Source organism: Sparus aurata, chromosome 21 (assembly GCF_900880675.1).
Source record: "Sparus aurata chromosome 21, fSpaAur1.1, whole genome shotgun sequence".
NCBI lineage: Eukaryota > Metazoa > Chordata > Actinopteri > Spariformes > Sparidae > Sparus > Sparus aurata.
Genome location: NC_044207.1, coordinates 32517754 through 32535354, shown reverse-complemented (window position 1 = coordinate 32535354; position 17601 = coordinate 32517754). Strand labels below are relative to the sequence as shown.

Genomic DNA, 17601 nt, shown 5'->3' with positions numbered 1-17601 from the left:
CTATTAGTAATTTAACGGAGAGATGGTAGGAAAATGTCCTAATAATGACATAAAACCGTACCACTGTCCGAAGCAAAGTTCATTCTTCCACTCGCTCAAGCCTTGAAGAAACACCTGAGACGGAGAATGTGAGCAGCCTAAACATCGCAGAAAGGACTCAAAGAAATCTTCAGCAGAAACAGACAAAGGAATTAAGAGCACAACGGATTAACCATTTTTGCCAACATGCTGTGGATTATAATTGGGATATTGGAGTACTTTTGTTCACTCTACTGGCGTGAAGTTTGGACTTTGGGGAAATTGAGAGACCTCAGGCGGGGTTGTGATTTGCCTCAAGGACTTGGACTTTCAGCAGGAGGGGAGAGGCAAGTCATGGATAGACCTGACCCTCTCCATCTCACCTACATTTAAGTATTTCTAACCAGACCTCAACTCTTTTAAATTAATTTGTTATTTACAGTATTATGATTTATCAATAAGTATTTTTGATAATGATTGATAGTAATTGAAATAAGTATTGCGCTGTATGCTTTGCCCTTGCTAAAATCTATGCAATAAAACCTACATAATATAGTTAAAGTTAAAGTTGTGGACATTGATTTTATGTCTCTTTGATGGAAGTAAAGTCAGGTGTTAAGTGTGCATAATATCTTAAAGGTTCTTAAAGGTTACTCTAGCCTACCAAATTGAAACAGTCCCTTAGGGTTTACCAAAAGCTCTTAAAATCCAACCTAGCACCATACCAAGTGCACTGATCATTTAGAAGAGAGCTGCCATAACGGGCTGGTGGCCGTATCTGACTCAAGGGCTTCATGTCAGGTGCCAAACCAGAGGAAGCAGGGTAGATATTCGGATTCAGGCAGTTAGAATCTAGGCAAGTCTCACCACCACCAGCTTAAGCAATCCCTATTTAGATTCCCAGTTTTTAAGCAACCTCTTTTATGTTTAGGGATCTTACCCTTTAAACGGAGAGCTGGTTGAGTGCCTCCTGGACAGGGGTAAACTCGGGATCTAACACAGGCAAGGGGGGCTTCAAGGAAAAAAGGTTGGGAATCACTGCTCTATTGCACCCAAGCTGGACAGCCACCGCCACAATTAAAGTCTGATTCTGTGGGAAACACTGAGGCTTGATTCAAGGGGACTGTTGGCCCTTGGCGGAGGTATGCACTAGGGGTGGAACGGTTCACAAAATCCACGGTTCACTTTATACCACGGTTTTGTGGTCACGGTTTTTCGGTTCGGTTCGGTATGTGCTGATCATTAGGAAAATTAATTATGTCTTGTATAGTCAGGTTAAAACTGAAAGAATGAGGCAGTCTGACATTTGATACATGATTGTGACAGTCTTAGGTTAAAAGTAGGTAGATTCTGGCACTGCAAGAGAGGAGATATTGCTAGTTCCAACATGCTTTTCATTTATTTGGCAAAGAAATTTATCTTTAACAAATGCTAAGAACAAATAGTAATTTACTGTCACTAATGTAATGTAATGGGCAGTCACAGTCAGGAAACTTTCAGTAGCCCTGGAGTAGAGCTGGTAAATACGGTTCCTTTTAAGGATTCGAGTCATTATGAGCCACTAAAGTCACTAAATTGAACCGGGTTGCGCGAGTCACTCAAGTCAGTATTGACTAATCACCATGGAAACTCAGTCCTAGCCCATTGTCTCTTCACCACTAACGTAGTAAAAAAACAATGCAATAAAACATTATATACATGATTGGAAAAATAAGAGATACTATAATAGAATAAAACAAATAAATAATAGAGTACTGAGGTAGGAACGGTGTAAAGATAATAACAGAGATAATAGCCTACTTACAATATACTACTTAATATTTATATATAATATTTATATAAAAATTATTTTATTTTGCAAAGATCGATCGACCTAATTTAATTTTGCTACATCTATACACCAAACCTACAGTAGCCTCTGGCTACCTGCAGAACAGAACATGTGTAACATTATTTTATTTCAGAAGTGGAGGAATGGCTTCTGTTATACTATGACAGCAATGTGCTTTTCACGCTGACTGGAGGAAGTCTAACCCAGCAGAGACTTCATTCGCTCGTCTGCATTCAGAACGTAGCCGGCTGTTCGCGCTATCATGCTCTGACTCGAGTCGCGGGCGTTTCTGGCATCGCGGCTTGCGAGCTACGAGTCTGCTGTGTTTCTGGCCTCTTCTTCTTGTTTTTTTTTTCTTTTTTTAGGCATAGACACCTTTATTCAGACAGTGGATAGATTCGTTCGAACCAGGGTCCGCTGCGTATGTGGCATGCGCTCTAACCACTTGACTACCTACCTGTCTTCTTCTTGGTTACAGGCGGTTGGCATCCAGCTCCACCGAACTGGACACACGCGCCCTTAACCATGACAAGCGTACCAAAAGGGACACATTTTTTTGATGAACGGTTCCACCCCTAGTATGCACTCTATTTAGTGCCTTTCTAGTTTGGGTTATTTCTTCTGCGGCACCAGAACATCCAGAGTGTTGGGTCAGGATACAGATGTTGTTGTTCAGTTGTTCAGATGTAATCTCTGACTGCATCTGGCTCATATTTCATAATCACTGTGTCTCTGTCCCTCCTCTGTTTGTTCTAACAAACCAGAAAAGTAAAATACCTGCTGGTGCAGCAAGAAACAGCCAGTCAGTGATTACAAAAATAACTAAAATGACACTCAGTAGAGAGCATACCTCCATCAAGACTCAATAGTCCCTTTAATCTGCATTAAACTGTACTCACTCAGTAGATACTGCAAACAAACCAACAAGCAGACATGAAAAAATGTTTCATGACTCTGATATGAGCCTGATCCCTGCTGAGAAGTTGCTATAAGATTAGAGATGAAGGACTTTAAATATTGAATATTTTGTTTTGATGCATCAATGATGTTTAAATGTGAATCCTTACCAGGGATGAGTGAATCTTTGCGGCAGTCGTACAGCATCCCGAGGCTGAAAGGTCGGCCGAGCGCCGCCACCTTCATCGTCCTGCTGGCTTCAGAGTCCATCGCTCAGGCTGAACTGGACAAAACCAACAACAGCTGGTTAGTTCACTTCTCTGACTCTTCTCCTGACTAACCTGTTATTTGTCTGTCATGTTAAAAAACACTTGGTTATATCACTTCCAATGACACTCACACTGTCACTCATTTCAGTTTCAGTTCATGTCCAGGCTTCATGTAACAATTCAAAGCAGCTATAATGGTATTTAGTAATAACAGTGTTAGATATTCATAGTCAGATATTTAAGAGATCCTCAGATGTGGAAGCTGTCATTACATTTTCGGGAGCGTGAGGACCATTCTGTCACACCGCGGTGAGGGTCGTCCTGTCTTGGGTTTTCTGACTTGTGAATTTCATGTTTTATTTTTGAATAGTAACTCTCCTCTCATTTCAGGTCACTTGCCCTTCCTCCTGTGTCACCGGTCTGATGTCTCCCCTAATCCCTGATTGTTCTCACCTGTGCTCCCTCCCTTGATGTGTAAATAGTCTGTCTTCCCGTCTCGTTGCCAGAGTATTTCGTTCGTTTTGTCGAGTACATCCAGCCCTTTTTCACAGCCTTGATCACAGCCTTATTATTTTGAGAAAGATAAGTATTGCCAAGTTTTGTTATTGCATATAGTTTTCCTCTGTTGTAGAGTGATTTTGATTTTGAATACCTTTTGGTCAGATATTTGTTTCGTTGGTTAGTTAAGTTTTCTAGCGTTTGCTTTTCCTCCTGTCGGAGTGTTTCTGTTCTTTAAAGTTTTTTCAGCCTTATTCAGAGTAGATAATTTCATAGCCTGTGTGCCTTCCTCCTTTGTGAGCAACTTTTATTTTGAGAAATTTTCATTAGCGTCTAGTTTTCTAAGATCAGTGTAGTCATCTCTTTTCCTCCTGCGGGAGCGTCCTTTGTTCTTGTTGTGTTTGTGTTTTATTAGTTGTCCGTTGGACCCATAGTGTTTCACAGCCTGTTCTTTTATCACTCTGTCTTCAGAGAAACTATATTACAAAATAAAGCCTGTCTTTACAACTGCCTTCCTGCATCTGAGTCCTCAGTTTCTGCCCTAGCCTGACACATTCATCTGACAGGACAACGAACTGCTGGGATCGGTGCTGTCATGGTTTGAGTTTGTGGGTCAGCTGTTTCCTGTTTTATTTTGAAGTTCTCTCCTTGTGTCATGTTTTGTCCCATTCCCACTTTTTTTCTGTGTTCAGTTATGTCCCATCAGTCAATCACCCTCTGAGTATGTAAGTTCTTGTCCTCCTCTCTCATGATCAGTTTGTCTGTTGTGTAATGAGTCTCAGTCCGGTTCAGTCTTGTATCTTTGTGTCCTTCGTGTTCCTGCCTCTTATTCCAACACTTCCTTTGTTTATTTAGTTTTATATTTTTGCAGTTCATTGTTTTTGGACTTTGTCCCGCCTGCTCCTTCTGTTTAGTTACCTTTTGTCACCAGCTTTGTGCTTGGACTTTGTATTTTCGATGGACTTGGTTTACAGCTTTACTTAATAAAGCACACCTTTTGTTCGTTTACCTGCCCTCCTGTTTGTGTCTTCAGTTTGTGTCCCTGTTCGTTTAACCCTGACAGGTGCACACTGAAAATTGTGGACTGTTGACACTGACAGCAGAGTCTGACCTCTTATTAAAGGAGCACATTGAGAAACATGGCAGTGAGGGCAGAGGTGAGCTGTCCTACTGGTCTTCAACTGAGAGGACATTAATTCCATTAAAGGTTGAGAAAACTAAAGTGACAGCAGAGGAAATCAGATGTTGATTCAGTACCACATTTAGAACAAATAGATCAACTCATGTTTGTTTCTTGCTTCGTCAGTGCAGACAACAACACAGTAGAGAGATTCCTCAGGTTGGAGCTCATCCACAGTCACACAGGTATCAGCGTGACTGAATCTGTGATTGAAGGGTGTCAGACTTTGGGTTGGACATGTCAAACTGTGGGCTATGTCACGATACTGTGAGCATCATATCTGGCAGATTCAATGGGCTCCAGACACACTTAAAAAAAGGAAACCCACTAATCCATCATACACCACCTGCTGCCCATTCACTGAACCATGTAGGTGAGAACAGTAGTGGTTGACTGATGTGTTTTTTCTGACACTGATTATCAGTAATCAGCCTCCCAACCTAACGTTAGCTTAGCAAGGTTTGTTTTTAGCTATTGCTAGCGGTCCTGACGCTATCATGGCTATGTGTGAACTTTGCCAGCCGGCTTACTCACAGCTACAGGAAAACTTCAGACGGCTGAAACAGGAAATCACACACAAGGATGAGTTAATCCTGGGCTTTTCATCCGTAGCCGCTGCTCAGGCACAACATCTCTCTCGAAGGGCACAACTTTCTGCGGTGAACAACTCCTGCCACGCCGGCTCGTTCACCGAGAGCTCAACTGCTGCAGCACACGGTGAAGCTACTCTTCCGTGATCCGGCTCTGTCACCACCGGAGGGGAGCCGATCTTCTCAACTGACGCCCGGGCCCTGAATGATAACATCTGGCCCATCCTCGGGGCCAAACTCAGGACCCAAGCCTGCTCCACTCCCAGCAACCCGGAGCCCTGGGTCCGGGTCGGGAGCAAGTCTCGGGCTTAACGCTTCCCCCAGCTGTGCGCATCGATCACTCTGCCGCTGAGCAACAAATTCCAGGCCCTGGACAGCGGAGATGGACCGCACTCTCCAGTGGGGCTCCAGCTGGCCGACCATCCATCTTCTGTCCGGGCCTCCGCCCCCGAGCCGGTTGGTGGCTCCACACCTATTGCAGACCATGCCTCGCCTTCTTCCGCCCGGTTTCAGCCCCCGAGGCGGTCAGGCGTGCACACTCGGGTGTGGCGCCCACCCTCGGTACTTCGCTCCCGCGAAATTCACCATCAGTCGCCGGCTACTCGGCCCAGACCTCCGTCTGTGCTCATTGTCGCCTCATCCATGGTTCGACACATCACCCTGCCCGCAGCTAAAACACTCTGCTACCCGGGTGCCCGCGTCCAGGATATAGACTCCAAAATCCCACAGCTGCTGGATGAAAACCCGTCTGCCACCACTATTATCATCCACGTGGGAACTAATGATCTCAGGAACAATCAATCAGAGACACTAAAAGAGGACTTTATGAAGCTCATGGACAGTCTTTTACAGACAGACCGCAAGTTCATCGCATCTGGCCCGCTGCCATGTCCCAGCTTCGGAAACATAAAATTCAGCCGTGTCCGTCAACTTCATACATGGCTCAAGGGATACTGCTGTTCGCTCAACATACCATTTGTGGACAACTTTGGCACTTTCTTAGACCACCCATACCTCTTCAGACAGGATGGAGTGCACCCAAACTTTCATGGATCACGTCTCCTCGCTCTGAACATGGAACTTACGTTAAAATCCTCTCTTCATTACTGATGTCTGGTGAGCCCAACCTGTTCTACTAACGGTAATAACTGTTATTCTGCTATACAAATTCCTGTATTAATAACTCATAGACCCAGATCCAGAAATGTCCCTGTAACATACAGGAATCAAAACAATTTATTACCGGTTTGGACTCCAACTATTAGTCCCCCACAAAGCCATGCACCTCGAATAATAAAAATGGCATTATTAAACGTCAGGTCACTAACTAATAAGTCATTTATAGTAAATGACCTTATAAGTACTCATAACCTGGATATAACTCTACTGACTGAGACCTGGCTGGACAGAAATGGCACAGTTGCACTCATTGAGAAAGCACCTCCTAATTTCAAATTCCTCCAAACCACTAGAACAGAAAAAAGAGGCAGTGGGATAGCTGCTGTCCTGTCTGATTCCTATAGCTGCAAGGAAATCCGCCCCTTTGGGGAATTCATGTCCTTTGAACACCTTGCTATATCTATAACTTGTAATGCTCCAATTTTAATCATCACGGTCTATCGGCCACCAAAATCTAAATATGGCTTTCTTGATGAATTCTCCGAGCTACTGTCCAAGGTCTCTACCAACTATGATTGTATAATAATCTCAGGTGACTTTAATATTCATGTTGATAATAAAACAGACCCAGATGCTCAAAACTTCATTTGCTTGTTAGAGGCATTTGACTTCACTCAGCATGTCTCAGGGCCAACCCACAATAAGGTCCATACTCTGGACTTAGTCATATCAAAAGGACTTAACATAACCGTACCCTGTGTTATGGATGTTGCTATTTCAGATCACTGTTGCATATTCTTTGATGTATCTGCTTTTCCTGCACAACAGATGGGTGCCCGAACAATCAAAAAACGTATCATTAACAATAATACCATTGAAACCTTCAAGAAAACAGTAAATGAGTTATCGTTGTTCATGGCCTCATCCATTGAGGATTCTGTGAACAACTTCAACTCAAAAATACGAAATGTCATTGATAGCATTGCACCTGTTAAAACAAAAAACATAGAAAAACAAAAAGCTCCCTGGAGAAATGGAGCGGGTGTTAGGCAGCTTAAGAGAGAGTGTCGCCAGGCAGAACGAGAATGGAGAAAGACCAAACTTCAGGTTCACCATGAGATCTACAAGAACAGACTTAATTACTACAACAAAGAAATTAAACAGGCCAGACAGTGCTATCTCTTTAAAATCATTAACGAAAATATCAACAATAGTAAAGTGCTTTTCTCCACTGTTGACCGACTTATTAATCCACCATCTACAACTCCATCAGAGATGCTGTCCACTGAAAAATGTGAAGAATTTGCTACATTTTTCAACGACAAAATTATAGCTATCAGACAGAACATTAGTGCATCAGTATCTAGAAATGAACCGACCCTCCAGTTCTCCAGAAATACGACTGCTGCCATGTCTCACTTTGTCCCATTAAACCTGAAAAAACTGGACGATATTGTTGGGCAGCTCAGGTCCTCCACCTGCTGCTTGGACCCTCTCCCTACCACATTCTTTAAAACTGTTTTTAATTGCCTAGCGCATGAGGTATTAGAAATTATTAACCGCTCTTTTCAATTAGGTATATTTCCTGCAGCACTTAAAACAGCTGTCATTAAACCACTCTTGAAGAAGAGCAATCTTGATGCAACCGTTATTGCTAATTATAGGCCCATTTCCAACTTGCCATTCCTCAGCAAAATACTTGAAAAAGCAGTTTACCTCCAGCTTAACAGCTATCTAACATCAAACAGCCTTCTAGACTTTTATCAATCTGGTTTTCGACCTCACCATAGCACAGAAACAGCACTTATCAAAGTTGTGAATGATCTGCACATAAACACAGATTCTAATAAACTATCTGTTCTTGTGCTCCTGGATCTCAGTGCTGCCTTCGACACTGTTGACCATGATATTTTATTAGATAGACTAGAAAAATGGGTCGGTCTATCCGGCCCAGTTCTAAACTGGTTCAGAACTTACCTACAGGACAGGCAGTTCTTTGTGTCGATTGGAGACTTTGTCTCAGACAAAGTGGGTGTTATGTGTGGAGTACCCCAAGGCTCGATTCTTGGTCCGTTACTATTTAATCTGTATATGCTCCCACTCGCACATGTTATAATGAAACACAACATAAAATACCACAATTATGCAGATGACTCTCAACTGTACTTATCTCTATCTCCGGATGACCTACATCCCATTCACTCCCTAACTCAGTGTATTAATGATATCAATCTGTGGATGTCACAGAACTTTCTACAACTGAACAAAGATAAAACGGAAATACTCATCCTTGGTGCGAAGGCTCAGAGGCAGAGAATTGCAGCTTATCTCAGTTCTCTGTCCCTGAAGAGCAAAAGCGAAGCTAGAAATCTGGGTGTAATCATAGACAGTGATCTAAACTTTAAGAACCATATCAATAACATCACAAAATCAGCATTTTATCATCTAAAAAATATTTCAAAATTAAGAGGCTTCCTGTCAAAAGCAGACTCTGAAAAATTAATTCACGCATTCATAACAAGTAGACTAGACTACTGTAATGGTCTTTTCACTGGCCTCCCAAAATCTGCTGTACAGCGATTATAGTTAATTCAAAATGCGGCTGCACGCGTTCTTACTGGAACAAAAAAGTTTGAACACATTACACCTGTTCTTAGATCTCTACATTGGCTCCCTGTCAAAACTAGAATTGATTTGCAGATTCTGCTACTTGTCTATAAAGCTCTAAATGGCCTTGCACCTCAGTATATAAAAGACATGCTCATTAGATATGAGCCAGCAAGAACTCTCAGGTCCTCCGGCAGTGGTCTTTTAACCATCCCTCGCACTAACTCTAAAGCGGGGGAGGCTGCCTTCTGTATCTATGCCCCAAGTAGATGGAACACCCTGCCTGAGGACTTGAGAGACACTCCTACACTGAGCACTTTTAAAAGCAGGTTAAAAACCTTACTTTTTTGTGTGTGTGTGTGTGTGTGTGTGTGTGATTGTGTGTGTGTGATTGTGCGTGTGTGTGTGTGTGTGCGGATGCATGTGTCTGTTTTGTGTATTGTAAGATTTGTATAGGCTGCATGCGCTGGTTCTTTGTATAGTTGCACAAACTTTTTGCACTTGTCTTTTAATCATGTTGCTGTTTATGTGTAAAGCACATTGTGTTACATTGATTTGTATGAAATGTGCTATAGAAATAAAGTTTGATTGATTGATAATCATGGCGACCGATAACCAATAAGCATTTACATCTTGGCTAAATGATGGAGCAGTTCATGAACTTATTGGGCCTCTTGGATGAAAAGTCAAACATCTTCAAGTAAACTGAAACATGTCTAGATGCCTACGATACAGCACTTGGAAAAACATGATTGCAGACTACCAGAAGATGTGTGTCAGATTAATGATCTTATTAATTTCCTATTTTTTTAAAAGTTACATAAAAATAGAAAATGTGTAGATCTATACATCATAGATTCCCCTATTAAGATGCACTAAAACAATCTTTGCTCTGTTGTTTTCAAAGCAGCACAATGAATGAAACAAATCTCAAATCTTAGCAAATTTGTCGTGTTTCACTTCTTGAAAAAAGTTCATGTTATCAAAACTGAATTGACCTGACAAAAACTTTACACTACCAATGATTTGAAGTTATTGGCTGTTTTTGAGAGGGTCCTTTTTCACTCTTATCAGTAAGGCATGGACGAAAAGCCCATCAGCGGTGGTCTTGACTGGTCTCGTTCAAAAAACCAGAGTCCGTCCAGTCCAAGACCAAGACAAGGCCGGGCAAAAATGCCCACGATTCCAAGACAAGACCAAGAATCTCAAAAAATGGTCTTGAGACCATTCTCGAGTAGTACAACACTACATTTTGAACAATAAAGTTTATATATAAACAGTAAAATATCCCACCTCCATCATGTATGTAGACAGCCCAGGAGGTGACATGGATGTGTTATTTCTTTAAATTGCGCGCATCAGAACATCACTGAATCCAGATGCAATAATGAATAAATATACCAACATGTTTGTAATTAAAAAGGTTCCTGTGCCTCTGAGCCAACACAGAATAAAGACAGTAAAAATACAGACTGGGTTTGTTCTTAATGTGCAGCTGTTTGTTAAACAGGTGACAGAGAGAAAATCACAGACGCAGTTTAACTTTAAGGTTGTTGGTTCACAAAAAGAAATCCAGAGGATGTTTAATGTGTTTAACAGAAGCTGTGCTCGTATGAAAATGAATAATCAGGATATCAGCAGGAGCATCACATCCTGACACTGACAGATACTGAACTCAAACCTCAAAACCAGACAGCAAAGCAGATACAGATCAGCTGTTAGTTTTCCAGAGATCAGCGTTTGAAAAAATAAAGCCATCATCCAGCAAAACCAACTAAAGATATTTAAACAGGCATGAAGGACAGCAGAGGTTATAACGTAGAGCACAGATAGCAGCTGAAAGTACAGCTGCAGAGTACTGACTGCATCAGAAATCATATCTTTATTTTAAGAAATATACAAACACATCTCTCCCTTCAAGAGCTGTGTGCAGTTACACAGGCAGTACATCACTTTAATTTTATTCATTTAAATCTCTCGACTAGTTTTGGTTCTGTGTTATACTTTAAACATATATAGATATTAGTCATTTCTAGCTTAATTTATTTGATCTACAGCTGTTAAAGCCGACTAACAGCTGATCAAGCTGTGATCAGCTGCAGCTGTCATTGGGCTTGGCGATATGGTCAAAAGTGTTATCACAATATGTTTTTTTATATTGATCGAAGAAGATAATTATCACGATATATATCGAACAACAATAATAATAATGTTGAATTGACAGTTTTAAGAGTTTTCTCCTTAGGACAGAACCCAAAACAATCCAGAAGGTTAATTACGATTTATAAAATACAATTATTTATTGTCAGAATGAATAGATGACAAACATTCAACAGAACCTTTGATGGAAATGTTGTACTCACATATAGGGACACTTGATTTGAAGTCTTACACCTCTTAAAATAACTTGTTTTTCTACCCTATAAGGAAATTAGTGTTCACCTCTCTCTGAACTTTTTATGCCCCACTCACCCCTTTTTGAACTTCCTCTTTGCATGCAGACTCAGTAACTGTCATAAATTTATCATCATTATCGAGGAAAATTTTATTGTGAAAGTGATCGAGATCGTTTTATCGCCCTAAGTTGTCATCAGCAACGGACGTCGGTACTTCTCCCTTCACAAACTTGTGTGCGCAAATTACTTTTAACATCCGTTTTAGTAAATTGCCCTGCAATACCCTGCTCCTACTACAGTGACTGCTGCTGCTGTTCAAGTCAGACCAATTCCACTGTTACAGTAAAGAACAACAGCCCAAAACCAGTTCATGTGGAAAATCAACCACCAAAAGCTGTTTAAATGTACCTGCAGACACGTGATTATTGTTTTATGACACAAAGGTGACCATTTCCCTTTTAATCATCAGAGTCAGTGTTAACAAACCTCAGGTGATAACGTTCAGGAAGAAGTCCTCCTCCTCAGTGAGTTGACTTTCTTTCAATCACAGGAAACATTTGGACGTCGCCTCAGTGAGCTGAAGAGGACAGACAACATTCAACAGATCAGTCTCATGATTTAAACCTTCATAAACATAAGAACATCTTAAAATACACAAATTACTTGTTATCTGAACCTCCTGACACAGGGCGAGCCCTCACAGGAAGGAGCTGCAGATTTATTTCCAACCACATTTAAAGTCTTTCTGTTATACTGAACCAACTGAAAGTCTTCACTCCACAGATATTATGTTGTTGTGGTATTAATTGTTTTCTAGACATAAAAAAAAATTCAGATTGTGGTTTAAACTCAATCTGACTAATAAAGCTACTGAGTACTCACCAGTGTTCAGATGAGATTCTGTTGTTCTGCTGAGAAAAATCTGATGGATGCAGTTTTTAACTCCTCTTCAGAGAAAGACAGAGATTCATCTGGACTGCAGCTCTGTGTCTCTCTGACAAACTGTGACTTCCACTTGAAGAAATACAAAATGTGACGTTGACACTCTCCTCCTTCAGCGTTGCTCCACCTCTCATTGTCTTTACTTCTTCGATCCTTCCCTTTTTCAAACCCCAAAGTTTTAAGTTTATTACATTAAAACTTTCATACAACAAACCTGGTCATAAAAAAACCCCAAACACATATATGTTAAATAAAATGAAATATGTTTTTGCTTTTGCAAATCCTTTTAGATGCACTGCATACTCAAATATATTGTCTTCCTACTGTTTTCAGATTAATGTTTGACCTCATCTGTTTCATCTGTTTTATGAAATATATGTTTATCTCATATCTCCATCAGAATCAGCTCAGTCGCCAGAATAAAACGTTAACATTTTACACTTCTGCAAACCAAGAAGCAGCTACCTTCAAATGTCTATGTGTCATAAGTCTTGCTGACATTTCTACATTACATGTCCTATCATGTTCACACCACATGTATATCAGATGACTTTCATTTCAGGAGGTGGAGGGGATTATGACGGTGTGACAGCTGACTACTGTTCGAGTGTTTCCAGCTCCCCAACAGCCAAGTCACAACACAAATCAATACAAGTGCTCAGAACAACTGAGTGTCCTCCTGCAGCCTGAAGTACAGAGCAGAACAGTGAACTAGATGTGGGAGGATCACTTGATCCAGAATGGATCCAGTGTGGATAAAGTGATCAGCAGACAACAAACTTGAACACCAACACATTCCAGGTCAAAACAGCCACATCGACTACGTCCAGACTATTATCATGCTACTAAAGACGTACTTCAACACACTAAAGAGAACTTGGCTGTAATGTTTTGGGACATCATTAATTCATTATCTATAACTGCTCATCCTTTGAAGGGTCGCAGGGGGGCTGGACTGGTACATTGGACATGTGGCGGGGTCCACCATTTCATCACAGGGCTGACGTATAGCAACAAACAGCCGTTCACTGCCACATTCACAGATATGGGCAATTTAGAGTCACAGATTAACCTCACTTGTGTGACGACCCTCCCTGTTCTCTCTCCCTCTTCTGACATCAGCAGGGTTGTCAGTAGCATTGGCACCACCTGGGCAGTGAGAGTCTGGGTGCTTGTAACTCTCTCCTGGAGCTCAGTAGCTGGCTGGCTCTCCTCCCAGAGACACCTTGTTCTGTGTACTCCTTCTTACAACATTTTCTCCAAGCACCCGACTCCCTACCTCCCCACCTATACTCAACTGACATCTGTAACTCCCTAATGCAGTTTTTTAATGATAAAATTTCCAACATCCACCAACACTCACACTCATGTTCACACCCTCTGCCCTCATCCACACCCCCACAGCACTGTCGGCACTTTTCCAATTTCCAACTCCCGAATGACTCTTTAATATCTGACCTCATCCGCAAATCTAAACCCTCAACCTCTCAGCTTGATCCAATCCCCACCACCCTGGTCAAATCTTGCCTCCCATCTGTGCTTCCCCTTATTTCTGCCATCATTCACTCTTCACTCACCACTGGAATTGTTCCTCCATCTCTCAAAACTGCAGCCATCACCCCTATCCTGAAAAACCCTGGCTCAGATCCCAATAATTACAATAATCTCCGCCCCATCTCCAACTTACCTTTCATATCCAAAATCCTTGAAAAAGTAGTTGCCACTCAATTACATACACATCTAACACAAAATTCCCTTTATGACCCTTTTCAGTCTGGTTCCCCCCCAGCACCGAAACTGCCCTCATAAAAATCACTAATGACCTCCTTTTTGTGTTTTTGTCTTTAACTCTATAAGTAGAAAACCTACAACAAGCACATTTCACCGCGCCAACACTCCTGTTGATGGGTGACATACTGCGAGCTGGGTGGAGGATGGTACAGGCTCAGTGTTCACTTTGAAACAGGAAACAGTAAAACAGCCAGCTAGCAAAGAATATGATATTACATTTTACGAAAATATATTTGTGCAAGCAGTTTAGGTGAGAAATAGGCAGTGTAGTAACAGAATCTTGGTTTATAGTTTATCTGACTGCCTTCTTTAAAAAGTTTGATCAGAGAACCAACAAACCACTTCCCTCCAATGTAAAAAACAGAGACCTGCACAATCAGACAATCATTTGTTCCATTCAGTATTCTCAAATACTCATTACTCATGGCAGTGAGACCCCTTTTCTATCTAAAAGGAGCTATTGACAGGCTAGCGTTGGCATTAGCATTAGCTGCTAAATGTTGGTCCAACATGTGTTTCTGTATCATCCAAATAAATGATAATTACTTAATACTTACCCAGGTCAAAGTATGACGCAACATGTACGTCAGGAAGCAGCAGGAACACCTAGTAGATTTTATAAATACATTTCATATCAAAGAGCAGCAACACCACAAGTTATTTGTATGATATATTTTAAACATTATTGATCAGGGGTGTGTATCTGTCCCTTATAAGATGATCTGATGCACATCTAGATACATGGGCTTCCATACATCTTTCATACACGACGATTCCTTTGAATCTGAAACCGTTTTTACATTTCTTGAATGTAGTCATTCATTTTCCATTATGAATCAAAATGTGGTAGTACTTGAGATTTCTTGTTTTTTCAAGATGTGATTATTGTCCTATGCACAGTAAGGAAACATGTTTCTCTGTACAATGAAATTCTTCCTTTGTTGTCCACAGAATGCAAACAATGTGAAAACAGAAATATATACACCTGAAATGTACAAAGTAAAGCACTTTTTTCATGGGATTAGTCTAGTGCTGAATGTACTCCTGTGGCTGACCACCACATCATGGGGTGGATGGGAAACACAACACAAAGTGTTCACTTTGAAACAGGAAGCAGTAAAACAGCCAGCTAGCAACAAACAACACAAAAATATATTCATGCAAGCAGTTTACGTGAGAAATAGGAAGTGCAGTAACAGAATGTTGGTTTATAGTTTAACTGACTGCCTTCTTTAAAAAGTTTGGTCAGAGAAAAAGAAAGAAAGACAGAAATGTTCATATTTAACAAACCAACAAACGACTTCCCTGTAATGTAAAAAACACAACATTGCACAACCAGACAGTCACTTGTTCCATTCAATATCCTCAAATACTCATTACTCAACATGACAGTGAGCCCCCCACTGTGCATCAGAACTCCAACATGCGAACCTGCAATAATCCAAATGAACTGGGTGAATATAGCTGATAGTAATACTGATAGTAACTTTCCATCTGAGACATAAACGCACCCTAAAAACACTAAACTACAAAAACCTCAGAGGAAAATGTTGAAGGTGCGGATGCTGTGAGGAAGTTTCTCCGGTAAACAGAGACTGAAGCCACCGACCTTCCTGAGTCAAACTGGATCAGAAGGTTCAGGCCCGCCGGTAACGGTACCTTTGAAAACAAGGCCACAACCACGACGCACCTCCTGCCTGACCAGCTTTCTGTGCTCCGTTCAAACAGTTCAACTTCACACTACTTAGTAGTGTAGCCTCAGAAATACAGTCTCACTGTTCAGCTCAATGTGCTACCTAAGCTAACACTGACAGGCTAGCGTTGGCTTTAGCATTAGCTGCTAAATGTTGGTCCAACATGTGTTTCTGTATCATCCAAATAAATGATAATTACTTAATACTTACCCAGGTCAAAGTATGACGCAACGTGTACGTCAGGAAGCAGCAGGAACGTCTTGTAGATTTTATAAATACATTTTATATTAAAGAGCAGCAACACCACAAGTTATTTGTATGATATATTTTAAACATTATTGATCAGGGGTGTGTATCTGTCCCTTATAAGATGATCTGATGCACATCTAGATACATGGGCTTCCATACATCTTTCATACACGATGATTTGTTATAATCTGAAACCGTTTTTACATTTCTTGAATGTAGTCATTAATTTTCCATGAAAAATCAAAGTGAGCTATTTATTTAAATGTTGTAGTACTTGAGATTTCTTGTTCTTTGAAGATTCAAAGTGTTTATTGTCCTATGCACAGTAAGGACACATGTTTCTCTGTACAATGAAAGTACAGCACTTTTTTCATGGGATTAGTCTAGTGCTGAATGTACTCCTGTGGCTGACCACCACATCATGGGGTGGATGGGAAACACAACACAAAGTGTTCACTTTGAAACAGGAAGCAGTAAAACAGCCAGCTAGCAACAAACAATATATTACATTTAAAAAATATATATTCGTGCAAGCAGTTTACGTGAGAAATAGGAAGTGGAGTAACAGAATCTTGGTTTATAGTTTAACTGACTGCCTTCTTTAAAAAGTTTTGTCAGAGAAAGAGAGACGGAAATGTTCATATTCAACAAACCAACAAACCGCTTCCCTGTAATGTAAAAAACACAACACTGCACAATCAGACAGTCACTTGTTCCATTCAATATCCTCAAATACTCATTATTCAACATGACAGTGAGCCCCCCACTGTGCATCAGAACTCCAACATGCAAAGCTGCAATAATACAAATGAACTGGGTGAATATAGCTGATAGTAATACTGATAGTAACTTTCCATCTGAGACATAAACGCACCCTGAAAACACTAAACTACAAAAACCTCAGAGGAAAATGTTGAAGGTTTGGATGCAGTGAGAAAGTCTCTCTGGTAAACAGAGACTGAAGCCACCACCGACCTTCCTGAGTCAAACTGGATCAGAAGGTTCAGACCCGCCGGTAACGGTACCTTTGAAAACAAGGCCACAACCACAACGCACCTCCTGCCTGCCTGCAGGCCGAATGATGAAGCTTAATCCTCAGAGCGCACTTTAACTTACATTCTCTAATCTCATCGTGCATTCTTTGTTCAGTGGACTTAAATAAAAAAGGCACAGAAGAAGATTTCTGTGTTGTCATGTCATTATAGACGGTACAGTTCTGCTGTGTTGTATTTCATATGAATCCAATTAAAAATATGTTTTCCCATCTCATAATATATCAGACTGTGAGCCTCCGTCTGCTCATCACTGAGTCCAAGGACATTCAGTCATTTAAAAACATCTGGGTTATTTAATTGTTCTATAAAGGTTATTTGGGCATTTTTCTGAAAGTAACAAGTAAGAAGTAGTGTAATAAGTACTATACTACTCAATCCAGACAGTAATACTGTAACGTAATATATTACTTTAAAAGGTGACTGGTACAGACCTGCCAACCTTGTCAAAATATTTTGAGTACCACT

General features: G+C 40.8%; 1 protein-coding gene across 5 annotated transcripts in view; it reads right to left on the bottom strand.

The window, feature by feature from the left end:
* LOC115571917 (uncharacterized) overlaps positions 1 to 17601 on the bottom strand; it is a 30811-nt gene that overhangs the window by 9182 nt on the left and 4028 nt on the right. The window contains exons 1-3 of one of the 5 annotated variants that reach the window (XM_030401560.1): positions 12288 to 12717; positions 11892 to 11982; positions 2917 to 3024 (exon numbers count right to left, since the gene is read on the bottom strand). In XM_030401560.1, coding sequence (XP_030257420.1) covers positions 2917 to 3016 — 100 coding nt within the window. In that variant the 5' untranslated portion in view covers positions 3017 to 3024; positions 11892 to 11982; positions 12288 to 12717. Of the gene's footprint in view, positions 1 to 2916; positions 3030 to 11891; positions 12243 to 12287; positions 12718 to 17601 lie in introns of those variants that run through there. The other 4 variants (XM_030401557.1, XM_030401562.1, XM_030401559.1 and 1 more) reach the window with 4 other exon arrangements.